The sequence below is a fragment of the Pipistrellus hanaki genome (assembly GCF_964339955.1).
Source record: "Pipistrellus hanaki genome assembly, chromosome: 17".
Taxonomy (NCBI): Eukaryota; Metazoa; Chordata; class Mammalia; order Chiroptera; family Vespertilionidae; genus Pipistrellus; species Pipistrellus hanaki.
The window spans coordinates 42,935,099-42,949,819 of NC_140519.1; the positions used below are offsets into that span (position 1 = coordinate 42,935,099).

Here is a 14,721-nt window from a genome sequence, read left to right on the forward strand (position 1 = left end):
AAGCCCAAAGAGGGGGAAGCAGGGGTAGGTAGAGATTAGAAAGAGGGGAAATGGGGGAAGTTTACAGTTATGTCAACATTAAAAAATGTGTTTGAATCCTCACCGGGGAAGTGAGAATATTTTTTTTTCATTTTTTAAAAAGAGAGAGTGGGAGAGAGAAAGAGATAAAAGAGAAACGTAGATATGATGTGACAGAGACGCATAGATTGGTTGCCTCCTACACATAGATTGGTTGCCTCCTACACATGCCCCAGACCAGAGGCGGGGACTGGACCTGCAACCCAGGTACCTGCCCTTGACCCAAAATTAAACCTGTGGCCCTCTGGAGTGGAGGCCCACACCCTAACCACTGAGCAACTCTGGCCAGGGCAACATTAAAAAATTTTTTTAAATGCTGCCTCATGACCCAGCAAAAAATTATCTACCACATAGATGAGGTTAATAAATGCTCTCTTTAATTCTCAGGTCGTACTTCTACCTTTTAAAAGTTCAATTATAATCTATCCAAATGTAAGGCATTAAAAAAATTCCAGGGCCTAAATTTTTAAAGTGGTTTGGAATTTTAATAACCATTTTTCTGTGCTGAGTTTATTAGTGTCCCATGTATAAAGACTTAAAATTATACGGAAAAGATTAAGTGAACCAAGAAAATCTACAATACCTAAAGATGACAAAGTGATTGACATATTAGTAAAATGAGTGCATTTAAAAAATTTTATTTCAGCAGACTGGTAGCTAATCACTTTGATCTCTGGTTTATTCACAGGAGATTGAATAAAAGAAAACCGCGATGGCACACCATCTGCACTGCTTGTGTCTCCTCACACTTTATTGGGTAAGAAAAGAGCGTGCTCTTTCTTTCTTTACCAAAACATTTCCTGCCACCCTTCTGTTGCATACCAGAGGAACAATGGTTATCACTTTTTTAAAAAGTTTATCAGCCAAAACCGGTTTGGCTCAGTGGATTAGAGTGTCGGCCTGCGGACTGAAGGGTCCCGGGTTCGATTCCGGTCAAGGGCATGTACTTTGGTTGCGGGCACATCCCCAGTGGGGTGTGTGTAGGAGGCAGCTGATCAATGACTCTCATTAATGTTTCTAACTCTCTATCTCTCTCCCTTCCTCTCTATAAAAAAATCAATAAAATATATATTAAAAAAAAAGTTTATCAAAATTGAATCTCATACCAAGGACACAGTTTTCCCCAAAGTGGTATTTTTGATGAAATGGCTACAAGTCGTGTGTCCATACTTTCTCTTCAGCTCTTAAAAGCCAGAAGCACTAGGGTAAGGTTTAAAACAAGTCTATCTACTCCGGTTTAGACCGCCATATATAGCTAAAAGCACACTGATACAGGTCTTAGTATAAGTCCCTTAATCATGACTTTTTTTTTTTTACTTGACCATGAAAAATAACCACTAAAACACACAGGAAAGCATTTTATTTATTTTCAACCCTGCTCTGCTCAGTATTTTTCTTCCCATAACTATTTTGGGGTTTTCGAGTTAAATTTGTCTTTAGCCACATGTTGATCTAAACGTATTGACTGACAGGCTAGAGCTGGAGCTGGCTGGAACCTGAAGAAATACAACCCTTGACCGATTTCACTCATTAGACTCACAAATGTCTTACACCTGCCAGTATTCTAAATATATATATTTTTATTTTTTTACAGAGAGGAAGAGAGAGGGATAGAGAGTTAGAAACATCGATGAGAGAGAATCATCAACCAGCTGCCTCCTGCACACCCCTTTCTGGGGATGTGCCCGCAACCAAGGTACATGCCCTTGACCAGAATCGAACCTGGGACCTTTCAGTCCGCAGGCCAACGCTCTATCCACTGAGCCAAACCGGTCTTGGCACACCTGCCAGTATTTTATCATGAAGCTAGATTAGGGGGGAAGCCTTTGCTTTCTCTAGAAGAAGCTTCTAGATCTGAACACGGAAAAGATTAAGTGACCCAAGAAAATCTACAATACCTTAGGCGACCCTGCTAACACTTCTGAACCTGACAGATCAACCCACAGGTTGAGAACTGCTGCCGTGGAGCCTAAGACCATCGGAAAGCACAGATATTTACACTACGATTCATCACAGGAGCAAAATTACAGTGATGAAGTAGCAACGAAAATAATTTTATGGTTGGGGGTCACCGCCACACGAGGAGCTGTATTAAAGGGTCGAGGCATTGAAAGCTTGAGAACCACTGATCTCGATGGCCTCACCTCAGATCTTGGTTCCTTTTTTCTGTGACTCAAAAATAACATGTCAAATTTCAAGACCCACGGAGCTGCCTAGAGCCCACACAGTTCGAAATATTCACCGAGGGGAACAGAACTAAACCTCCGAAACCAGCATAGCCTTCCGCCCCGTGTTGGAGGATGGGGGAGCAGGTAACCTGCAGTTCATCCTCCAAGACCAGGCGCTCAGAGCTTGTTGCTGGGGCCAACGTCCCCACGTGACCTGTCCTCTTCCCACCCTCTGAAATGTCCTTCGCGAACACACTGAGTGGCCAGGTTCTTATGATCTCTGAGCACATAACAATCTGGCCACTCAGTGTATATCCTATATAATAAAAGGCTAATATATAAATTGTCCCCTTGGCCAGTAGTTTGACCAGCAGGCAGGCTGGCCAACCATCCATGTCCCTTCCCCCTGGCCGGACCCCAACCATGCATGAATTCATGCACTGAGCCTCAAATATAAATATAAATATAAATATAAATATAAATATAAATATAAATATAAATATAAATATAAATATAAATATAAATATAAATATAAATATAAATATATTTACATATTTATATATTTATAAATATGAGTGGCCAGATTTTTATGTGTTCAGAGATCATAAGAATCTGGCCACTCAGTGTATATTATCAGAAGGTTGTGGTGAAGTCAAAGCTAGGTTCAAACTCGGCACTCTGGCTTACCGGTGATAGGAACATGAGTGAGTGACGTGTGTTGAAACCTCAGAAATGCGTCTAATGGGAGGACTTGCCTTATAGAATGCTGTGGCAATGCACTGCGATCATGCCTTTGTAAAGCCCTCAGATCAGTGGCTGGCACTGTCTAAGTGCTCAGTAAGTGTTAGCGATGATCATTGCTATAGCATGTTACATGTTCAGTGTCTGCACTCCTCTGGACGCTGACCCATGAGGAAGAGACTGTGATTCAGTCATCTCTGCAGCCGCAGCACATAGCACAGTGCCAGGACCCAGGCAAACGTGACATTCACAATCACGGGCTAATGTTAGGAAGCCACACTAGATGGAAGGGAGAGAGAGGATCCTATCCCAGTAATTAGGTCCGCATGTCCGTGCTGTGTCAACACGTACTCTGAGGAAGTAGCTTCCCTTCTCTCAGCTTCCTCTGTGAACTGGGAGCGAACAGTCTTCCCGGAGAGCCACAGGGTGAAGGGTCAGAGGAGAAAAGCAAGGCGAGGCTCAGAGCAGTCCATCTTGGCATGGCAAACCCTCAACACGGGTCAGACCTCTTTCTGCACATTGTGGCTAAATTTCACATGGTCTTAAGTCAGGTTAAAGGGTGTTATGGCCGAAACAGGTTTGGCTCAGTGGATAGAGCGTTGGCCCGCGGACTGAAAGGTCCCAGGTTCGATTCTGGTCAAGGGCATGTACCTTGGTTGTGGGCACATCCCCAGTAGGGGGTGTGCTGGAGGCAGCTGATCGATGATTCTCTCTCATCGATGTCTCTAACTCTCTATCCCTCTCTCTTCCTCTCTGTAAAAAAAATCAATAAAATATATATTTTAAAAAGGGGTTACATCTCCTAGGTCAGTCCTGGAATTAGCACATGATCTGTTCACAATGGATGGTGACGCTAACCTTTCTTTTTCTGACAGACAACGGGACATGGCCTGGAGGGGAAGTTCAGCGGCCCCCTGAAGCCCATGACCTTCTCCATTTTCGAAGGCCAAGCACCGAGCCAGATCATATTCCAGGTAACGACCACTTTCGATCGCTGTCGTCTTGACCGCTCATGCCCTCTCAGTAGACTTTTATTCTTCTGTGCAGTGGGAAATAAAACAGAGGCTCGGCTGCTTCCTTATCAGATTGGATTTCAGAAGCTGACTTAAGCAGAGAGCTGGTGGTCTGACATCCCCATGTGGGCCTCCTCCATTGTGTCTGGGGCGAGTCCTACCCTCTGGAAGCAGGGGTCTGGGTGCCTATAGGCTGCCCTCCCCCAAACCTTCCCCGCTGAGCGTGGGAAGGGTTTCGGGAGCGGGATGGCCATCTGACCATCAGGCTGGCCGTTCAGGGCGCTCGCTCCCTGAGGCATTTGAAAGCGGGGGTTCTTTGGAGCATGTGTCTGGCCAAAGGCCTGCTTTTGCTCCCAGCACCTCTGAGCCCCACGGGGCCTTGGCCTGTGGGTGACCACGGCACCCTGGGAGGCAGTCCTGTCCTGTAGGCAGGTGACCGAGAAAAGCAGTAGATTAATGGGTGGCCTTCAGGTGGGCATGAGAGGCTTCAGCGATAAAGAGCTCTGGAATAATCCTGGAAATGTAATGGAGGAGAGAAACACGCTGCTGCATTTACCGGAAACCCCCTGGGCAGCCTGCTTGGCCTGGGCTGCTTATTGGATATTTCCATAAGCCTGTGGGGGTGCCCAGGAACCCAATCCCCTGTGTCTGGGCGGTTGCTAAGCTGCCTCCTAAGGCAGGTGCACTCCATGGATGTTTGAAGGGTTCTGCCCGCAGAGGAGAGGCTGGGAGCGGCCGCCTGCCCCCTCTCCTTTGGTGTCAGTGCAGACTGTGCAGGGCGCCCAGAGCATGGCAGGCAGGTGCCCGTGTGTCTCTGCCCGCCATGGCGTGCAGGGTGTCGAGAGGTCTCACCTCTCCAGTTGGGGACGTCGGGCAGGGAGGGAGGAGCGAATGCTCTGGAAGCTCATGGCTGCTAGGAGTTCACTCGGAGAGGAGGGAGGCTGGGGTGTCCCAGCAAAGGCCCAGCATGGACACCCGCCCCGGGCTGGGAGAGGGCAGAAGGCCAGTGCGATGGGAGCAGAGCGCAAGGAGGAGAAGCGGGAGAGGGGGCTGCAGAGACAGCTAGGGCCCTGACTCCTAAGGCTCTTAGATTTTTTCCCAAAAGCAATTGGCCTGAGTCTTTTTGCCCTGCTAAGATTTTTTCCCTATACCCAGTTTTTGCTTTTTAATTATTATTATTTTTTTTAATCCTCACCCAAGGATATTTTTATTTTAGCCAATCAGCAAGGATTTACATAAGACCCAAAGGTGGAGCTTGCTTCCCTTATCATTGTCTCAATGAGACAGGGAGTGGCTGGTGCTGACCTTTCAGAGCTTCAAGGTTGACCAGCCTTCCGGGTTCCTTGTCCACAGCTTTCTGCTGGTGAGGACAGTGGTCGGTTCCGACAATCGTGTAAGCTAAACACAACCTATTTCTGGGCCAGAGTCTGTGGTTACTTCCGGGTGAGGGGACTCAGGGGCAGAAGAGAGGAGGTAGGTGTTCTGTGGGTACAGGCCCACGGCCCATTGACAAGGATCAGGACTGTCTGTAGAGGCAACGCCCGGTTCACAAACATCACAGACCTAGACCTGCGGGAGAGGGTTTCTTTTTGTTCCTTTTTCAGTGGACGTGCTGCCAAGCTTCTCTCTTCCGAGCAGGAAATGACAGCCTCGTGGTCACAGGTGCATGTAGCTTGTTTAGGGGTGTGTGTGTGTGTGTGTGTGTGTGTGTGTGTGTGTGCTGGGGTGGGGGAGTAAGAGATGAAGGGGATTTCCTTCCTGGGATCACAGCACCTCTGTGCTAGAAAAGACCTCAGAGACTCCTGATACCAACTGGTTTTTTGTTCTTTTTTAAATATATTTTATTGATTTTTTTTTACAGAGAGGAAGAGAGAGGGATAGAGAGTTAGAAACATCGATGAGAGAGAATCATCAATCAGCTGCCTCTTGCACACCTTCTACTGGGGATGTGCCCGCAACCAAGGTACATGCCCTTGACCGGAATCGAACCCGGGACCTTTTGGTCCACTCTATCCACTGAGCCAAACCGGTTTCGGCCCAACTGGTTGTTTTAGCAGGGGTCCTCAAACTTTTTAAAGTGGGGGCCAGATCACGGTCCCTCAGAGAGCTGGAGGGCCGGACTATATGAACTACTAATTCTTACTGTAACACCTCGGCTGCGCTCACTGCCCAAAAAACCTGGCGGGCTGGATCAGACTCCTCTGCGGGCCGCATGTGGCCCGCGGGCCGTAGTTTGAAGACCCCTGTTTTACAGGAAGGGAAACAGAGGCTTACGTAAGTCCATGGCAGAGCTGAGACTAGAAAACAGTCACCTTCTAGTCGTGCATGCCACACTCTCTGTGCCTTTGTACGTGAAGATAGTGCACAAACCCAGCTCTGGGAAGACGTGCCTTTGAGTTCGTTCTTGCGGTGTTGGGAAGGGTTCTAGATCGCATTCAGCACCACCTGGAGTGTTTTGTCTGGAGTTTGGGAGACACAAAGCAAGCGCACTGCTCCATGAGGTTGATCCTTGGATTATTAATGTTCTTAAAATGGAAGAGGAGGAGGAGGAGGAGGGGGGCGGGAAGAGGAGAGAAGGGGGAGGAAAAAAACCTCAAACATCTACAAACGTTTTTCACTGAGGATTTCTAACAAGTTCAAGCTTAGTACTCTCATGGGCTTCCAGGCTGTAAACAGTATGGTACAGATCTGAGAAAGTCTTCTTTTCCCCTTGTATTGACACATAGCTCACACGCCATAAAAACCACCCTTTTCAAAGGTACTAGTCAATGGTTTTCAAAATACCACAAAGATGTCCAACCACCATCGCTATCTAACTCCAGGACATTTCATCAACTGTAGAAAAAACATGAGCAGTAACTCCTCATTCTCCTCTCTTCGCAGCTCCTGGCAAACACCAACCTACTTTTGGTTTCTGCAAATTTGTCTATCTAGATATTTCTTATAAATGGAGTCCCACAGCGTATGGTCTTTTGTGTATGGTTTCTTTTACTCAGCATGATGTTTTCAAGGTTCATTAATCTAGTAGCATGTATTAGTATTTCGTTCTTTTTCATGGCTGAGTAATATTCCATGGTACGGATATATACCACTGTTTGAATATCCATTTATCAATTGATGGACATTTATGGCTATTATGAATAATGCTAATAAGGACATTCACATACAACTTTTTTTTGAGAGGATATATGTTTTCAGTTCTCCTGGATATGTACATAGGAGTGAAATTGCTAAGTCATAGTTTAACTTTTTGAGAAGCTGCCAAGCTGTTGCTCATTCTCCACCCTATTTTATGTTCCCGTTAGCATTGCATGAGGGCTCTGCTTTCCCTAATTCCTCGCTAGCACTTGTTATGCTCTGTATTGTAGCTATCTAATAGGGGTGAAGTGGTATTTCTTTGTGATTTGGGTTTGCATTTCCCTAATGACTAATAATGTTGAGTATCTTTCCATGTGCCTATTGGCTATTTGTTTATCTTCTCTAGAGAAATGTTTATTCAAAACCTTTTCCTGGTTTTTAAAAATAAATTATTTCTTTATTGATTTCAGAGAGGAAGCAAGAGGGAGAGCGAGATACATCAATTAATAAGAGAATCATTGATCAGCTGCCCCCTGCACACCTCCTACTGGGGATTGAGCCCACAACCCAGGCATGTGCCCTTGGCCAGAATCAAACCTGGGATCCTTCAGTCCACAGGCCAACACTCTATCCACTGAGCCAAACCGACTCTGGACTTTTCCCATTTTTTAATCGTTTTTTTTTTTTTTTTTTTTTTGTCTTTTCAGTGGTATAAGAGCTCTTTATATATTCTGTATACAAATTCCTTATCAGATACCTCATTTGCAAATATTTTCTTACAGCCTATAGATTATCTTTTCACTTTCTTTATAATGTAATATAAACACAAAAGCCTTTAATTTTGATTCAAGCTCAATTTTTTCTTTTGCTGTTTGTGCTTTAAAAAAAAATCCTTGCCGAGACCGGTTTGGCTCAATGGATAGAGTGTCGGCTTGGGGACTGAAGGGTCCCAGGTTCGATTCCGGTCAAGGGCATGTACCTTGGTTGCGGGCATATCCCCAGTAGGGGGTGTGCAAGAGGCAGCTGATCGATGACTCTCATCGATGTTTCTAACTCTCTATCTCTCTCCCTTCCTCTCTGTACAAAATCAATAAAAATATATTAAAAAAAAAAAATAAAAAAAATAAAAAAATAAAAAAAATCCTTACCCAAAGATATGTTTTTATTGATTTTAGAGAGAAAAGAAGGGAGAGGGAGAGAGAGAGAACATGAATGAGAGAGAAACATTGATTGGTTGCCTCCGACACGCATCCCAACTGGGGACTGAATCTACAACCTGTACATGTGCCCTCACCAGGACCTGACCCCCAACCAACTGAGCCACACTGGCCAGGGCTGCTGTTTGTGCTTTTGAGGTCATATCTAAGGAACTTTCCCCATCGCTTTCTCTCATCCAGACTCCTGAACATTATGTCTGTGTATTCTTCTCAGGGTTTATAGTTTTAGTATTTACATTTAGGCCTTTGATGTATTTTTACTGTTGATTACTTTTGGAAAACTACCCAAAATTGTTTGCAGTGAGTAAGCTCTGAGTTAGGTAAAAACAAACAAACAAACAAAAAAACAAGGAAGGAAGGAAGAAAAAAAGAAAGAGAAAGAAAAAAGGAAGGAAGGAAGGAAGGAAGGAAGAAAAAAAGGAAGGAAGGAAAGAAGGAAGGAAGGAAGGAAGGAAGGAAGGAAGGAAGGAAGGAAGGAAGGAAGGAAGAAAGGGAAAGAGAGAAAGGAAGGGAGGAAAAAAACCTCTGAGTAAGCCCAGATAACAGTTCTCTTGGTAGGTACATATTTATAATAATGAAAGTGTAATATGCAAATCAGCTGAACAGCAGGATGACCTTCCGGAAGGACGAAGCCGGGGCTGCGAAGGCCAAGGCAGCAGCCAGGATGGCTGTGAGGGCTTACCCTTGTATGCTTTTAAAAATCTTAGCAATAAAGCTACTCTTTTAAATATTTTTTTTAGAAGTTAGTAATGTTATATTAGTTTTCAGATATTCTCAGAAAAATCTCATCTAACTCCAATTACCATTCAAAGCATCAGTTGACTTTTGTGAAAGTATATTGTATACTGTTTCTTGAAGGAAATGTATTTTGAATACTAGTTAATGTTCAAGCAAACTTTTAGGATGCAGCAGTTTAAAAACTCAGCGCTTCTTCATCAGCGATTGTACAAATGAAAACATAACCCGAAATTGGTGACTTTCTACAGAATCTACCGCCCTGCTTTTCTTACAACCTCACCGGACTTCTGCTTTTCCCCAGTTTAAGGCCAGTCCTCCTGCTATGACTTTCAAACTCACCGGGGAGACAGATGGAATATTTGAGATACAACCCGACGGGCTTCTGTACCACAACAAAGCTCTGGACAGGGAGGCGAGGGCTGTTCACAAGCTCCAGGTGAGTTGAGACCAAGAAAAGCCATAGAACTCCAACCTTCCTGCGCACCCTTTGTCCTGGGAGGACCACCGGCACCTTCACCCCTTGTCTAGACTCCTCCTAGGGCTCTCCTGGCGTTAATGGTACACTCGGTGAACCTCGTTTGTCTGTTTTTATTACCAGCTACAGAGGGGTACGGCGGGGGTCCCCTCTTCCCTAGGCTGTTTGACCATAGCAGCCCCATGTACATGGCCAAGGCCCTCAGACGGCATTACTCATTCTAGTGTGGCATGCTCCACCACCTGGATCAAACCCAAGCCAACACGTCTATGACTTTCACGGGCGCCTGCCTGTGTCTGTTGTGTGGGCTCTGCATCCACAAAGGAGGCAGCATCCGTGCTGGGATGGAGCTTCTTTGGATCTTGCAAGAAGCAGAAATGACCGATGGTCAGTTTTTGTGTGTGTGGTGTCTGAATATGCAGGCACGATAGAGAGCTGATTGGGGGGAGAGGGAGGGAAGAGCAAGCCGAAAGCTTTCTGTTTAGTAACTTCTACTATTGGATGGGCAGGCAGACCATTCAAAGGCCTCTGTGAGAGGCCATCGGGCCGCGTCCATAGCCTCGGGGACAAGGGGCTCTGCTTTCACTGACTCCGGCTACTTAGAAAAGAAGCATGAAAACAGTCCTGATCACCCAGGCTCACCTGATAGGCCCCTGTCCCAGCAGCCCCCGATCTGGGCTCTATGGGCGCCTTTCTCCGCTGCTGTCGCCGGGCATCGGTTCTGGGAACTCGGATTTCTCTCCAGTGACTTCCGTGGAGGGACAGGAAGCCCAGATTCACCCCGGCGGTTTCCTCCCCTCCCTCCCTCAGGTCTCAGCCTTGGATGCTCACGGAAATACAGTGGAGGGTCCGGTCCCCATCACAGTCGAAGTGAAGGACATCAACGACAACCGACCCACGTTTCTCCAGCCCAAATACGAAGGCTCGGTGAGGCAGAACTCTCGCCCAGGTAACGGAGTCCGGAGGCATTTCCGGAAAGCAGGACGGTGCCAGGCACAAGGGACCGGTTTATGTGGCTAACAGCTGTTGTCACTCATGGAGCATTTCCTATCTTTTTTTTTTTTTATTATTATTATTAAATACATTTTACTGATTTTTTACAGAGAGGAAGGGAGAGGGATAGAGAGTCAGAAACGTCGATGAGAGAGAAACATTGACCAGCTGCCTCCTGCACACCCCCCACCGGGGATGGGCCCGCAACCAAGGTACATGCCTTTGACAGGAATCAAACCTGGGACCCTTCAGTCTGCAGACCTGTGCTCTATCCACTGAGCCAAACCGGTTTGGCAAGCATTTCCTATCTTATTTAAATCTCACAGCAATCCTCCGGAGTTGTTTTATTATCCCTACTGCTCTAGGGCCGTGGTCGGCAAACTCATCAGTCCACAGAGCCAAATAGCAACAGTACAACAATGGACATTTCTTTGGAGAGCCAATTTTTTTTCAACTTACACTTCTTCTAAGGCCACTTCTTCAAGATAGACTCGCCCAGGCCGTGGTATTGTGTGGAAGAGCCACACTCAAGGGGCCAAAGAGCTGAATGTGGTTTGCGAGCCACAGTTTGCCAACCACTGCCTTAGGGCAGTGGTTCTCAACCTTCCTAATGCCGCGACCCTTTAATACATACAGTTCCTCATGTTGTGGTGACCCCGAACCATAAAATTATTTTCGTTGCTACTTCATAACTGTAATGTTGCTACTGTTCATGAATCGTAATGTAAATATCTGCGTTTTCCGATGGTCTTAGGCGACCCGCTAGCGGTTCTCAACCTGTGGGTCTCAACAGAGGGGTGTTGGTAAATGTTTAACAACTGTCTTTGTGGGGAGCCCTCCTCATAGTATTTATCTATTTATGTGGGAAAAATATTCCTATCATGGCCTTTTTTTTTTAACTTATCAATGGTGTTAATAATTTGCTCACAAAACTTCTGGAAATTCAACAATTAGCTCTTACGAGCTGGCTCCAGTACATTACTAGTTATATCTACCGATATTTATCATATTAGAAATTAAAACAGAGAAACGTCAACATTTATTAATTCATTTAAAATCATAAACATTTTAATAAAAGCTATATTTTCAAGAAAACAGGAAGATGTATCAAGAAGAATGGCACTGTTTTATTCTTTGCAAACTCTTTAGTGTCTGAATTAATTGAAAACAATTGGATCCTCATGCCTGTTGCTGTACTCATTCTTTTGCAATATGCTGTTTTGGTTGAAGCATATGATGAAAAACTTGCCTCACACAGATATGTACTTGGAAGAGGGAGGAATATCATAATGGCATTTTGAGATAACTATGGATATTCTTTGATACTATACCTAAACTCAACAAGTGGTGTTTTTTTTTTCTTTTTTTAAAATCTATTTTATTTTATTTTTTACAGAGAGGAAGGGAGAGAGAGCTAAAAGCATCGATAAAAGAGAAACACCAATCAGCTGCCTCCTGCACACCCCCTACTGGGGATGTGCCCTCAACCAAGGCACATGCCCTTGACTGGAATCGAACCCAGGACCCTTCAGTCCACAGGCCAACTCTCTATCCATGGAGTCAAACCAGTCAGGGCAAGTGGTGGTTTCTTAAAAGCTGGTTACCATGTGGAATCTGAAACCATATTAATGCCCTTTCTTTGGGTACTCCTTTACACTAACATGCATGAAATTAACTTGTGCTTTGAGTGGATCTTTTTTTTTTTTACATGTTCATAAATTTAGATTCCATTGACCCTAAAAACAGTCTTAGAGATCCTAGAGGTCCCTGGGCCATACTTTGAGAAACCTCATCCTAGGGAAAGGAAGCAGAATAACGGTTTACTTTCCCACTGATATGAATTATGGCATCTTCACCGCCCTCCTTCGCAATCTCTCTCTGCATCTTAGAAGGCCAACATGGCTCTGATTGGTTTGGGTTTCCACTAATACCTTTTTCTCTTTCTGGGCGTGCTTTGTGAACTAGGAAAGCCTTTCATGTATGTCAATGCTACGGACCTGGATGACCCAAACACTCCCAACGGCCAGCTGTTTTACCAGATCGTCATGCAGCTTCCCAAGATCAACGAGGTCATGTTCTTTCAGATAAACAACAAAACGGGGGAAATATCACTCACCCCTGCAGGTAAGCCTTCCTAGGACTGATTCCGAAGAAGGGGCCTACCTCTGTGTCAGCTTGGCACACATTTCCCTCTCTGTTCTCTCCCACTTTCCTTAGGATCTAAGGAATTGGACCCCAGTAAGAACGCTTTCTATAACCTGGTGGTCTCAGTGAAGGACATGGGAGGCCAGACTGAGAATTCCTTCAGTGACAGCACATCCGTGGACATCACAGTGAAGGAGAACATTTGGAAAAAACCCCAACCTGTGGAGATTGTAGAAAACTCGACTGATCCTCACCCCATCAAAATCACTCAGGTAGTGCCTAAGAAATGCCCAGAGCCCATTAGATACATGTTCTCCATTTGTACAAGCACACTCTCATAGTCTTCACTGATATATTTATTATGTATTGTACATTTTTAACGTAGCATAACTATAAAGCAAACTAAACAGACAAAGTTTCTGGTCCCAAGTCTCTGGAGTTTACTATCATGAGTAAACTCTGACCAAACTGGGTTCATATCTCTAGCGCTCTCTCTCTCTCTCTCTCTCTCTCTCTCTCTCTCTCTCTCTCTCTCTCCATCTCCCATCATCTGTACCCATCATTTCCCATCATCTGTATCTGTATCTGTATCTGTATCTGTATCTGTATCTGTATCTGTATCTGTATCTGTATCTGTATCTGAATCTGTAGCTGTGGCTGTATCTGTATCTGTAGCTGTAGCTGTAGCTGTAGCTGTAGCTGTAGCTGTATCTGTATCTGTATCTAAATCTGTAGCTGTAGCTGTATCTGTATCTGTAGCTGTAGCTGTAGCTGTAGCTGTAGCTGTAGCTGTAGCTGTATCCATGTATCTTTAAAAGAGAACTTCATCTAAGATTCCCCCATTGATGTTAGTTGTTCCCTGTCAGTAGTCTGGGATATGGCTGCACTAGGTTGTGTATGACACACACACATCATGTACAAGTATGTGATTTGAATTTTGAAAAGCTGCTTCTTATTCTGGTGGGGAAAGTCTCTATCCAGTAGACTCGTCCCATCACAGACGAGGGACATGGACAGGCTTGAGCAAGAGTCCAGTAGGCAGCCTCTTTACCTTTGGAGACCAGCCTCCTCCAACTCCATCTCCTCTCTTCATTCCCATGCTCCCCTTCCCACCTCTGCGACTGATGCTCTCACCCTGAGTCCCCTCGTCCCTCAGCTCCTGTAAGACCTGCTAGCTCCGCTTAGATCTGATCTTTTCTGGAAAACCAGGGGTTTCCTCGACGTGAAAGCTGTGGGTTCGCGAAAGAGCACTGGGTTTGGAAGCAGATGACAGCACCACGTCCTTGCTCCATCACGTTAATGACTGACCCTAGAAGAAGCCATTTAACTGTTCTGAGCCCCAACCTCTCGACAGTAAAATGGGGATAATAACCCCTCTCTGGGTTTTCGTGGAGATGAAGTTAGAGGTTGTGTCTGTGAAAGCGGATAACAGGGATTCCTGTTATGAGTGAGTCCCAGCCTGTGGTTCCCCTAAGACTGCTTTAAAATGACACTGTTGTTAGGAGGCCCTGGGGATGGTCCATCCCATATATATTGTGTAGCTTAAAAGAATTTTTATGTATTGAGTGTTGAATTAATGAACTTCTCTACCAGGAGGTGGGGGGAAAAAGAATGAAAGCCAGAGTTATTCTGCTTTTCCAATGAAGAAAGTATGTGAGGTCTCAATTCCATGACAATTGCAGATTTGGAGCCTTTACTAAAGCCTTTCTATCTGTTGTTTAGGCTATTCCCATGAGAATTTGTAAACGCTAAAAGGAATGCATATGCTTGTTTGCTCTCGGGGCTGTCAAAAGAAATCCAGTGCCTTTCCTCACCATTCGGTATCTTTCCTCACAATGCACAGGTGCGGTGGAATGAACCAGGGGCTCACTATTCCTTAGTCCCAAAGGAGAAGCTGCCAATATTCCCGTTTTCAATTGACCAGGAGGGAGATATTTATGTCACTCAGCCCTTGGACAGAGAAGAAAAGGATTCAGTGAGTAAAACGGGGAGGAGGGGGGCAATGGTAAGATATGTACACAGATAATAATTTAATAAAAAACAAAACAAAATGGGCAGGAGTTTCACAAGTGACA

General features: G+C 45.1%; 1 protein-coding gene across 3 annotated transcripts in view; it reads left to right on the forward strand.

Annotated features, from left to right (window-relative positions):
- The window catches only part of CDH17 (cadherin 17), a 52,455-nt gene that overhangs the window by 16,510 nt on the left and 21,224 nt on the right, over positions 1-14,721 (forward strand). For all 3 annotated transcript variants that reach the window (XM_084864702.1, XM_084864703.1, XM_084864701.1), the window contains exons 2-8: positions 767-835; positions 3,863-3,961; positions 9,335-9,469; positions 10,319-10,457; positions 12,467-12,625; positions 12,719-12,918; positions 14,490-14,621. In XM_084864702.1, coding sequence (XP_084720828.1) covers positions 791-835; positions 3,863-3,961; positions 9,335-9,469; positions 10,319-10,457; positions 12,467-12,625; positions 12,719-12,918; positions 14,490-14,621 — 909 coding nt within the window. In that variant the 5' untranslated portion in view covers positions 767-790. The remainder of the gene's footprint in view (positions 1-766; positions 836-3,862; positions 3,962-9,334; positions 9,470-10,318; positions 10,458-12,466; positions 12,626-12,718; positions 12,919-14,489; positions 14,622-14,721) is intronic.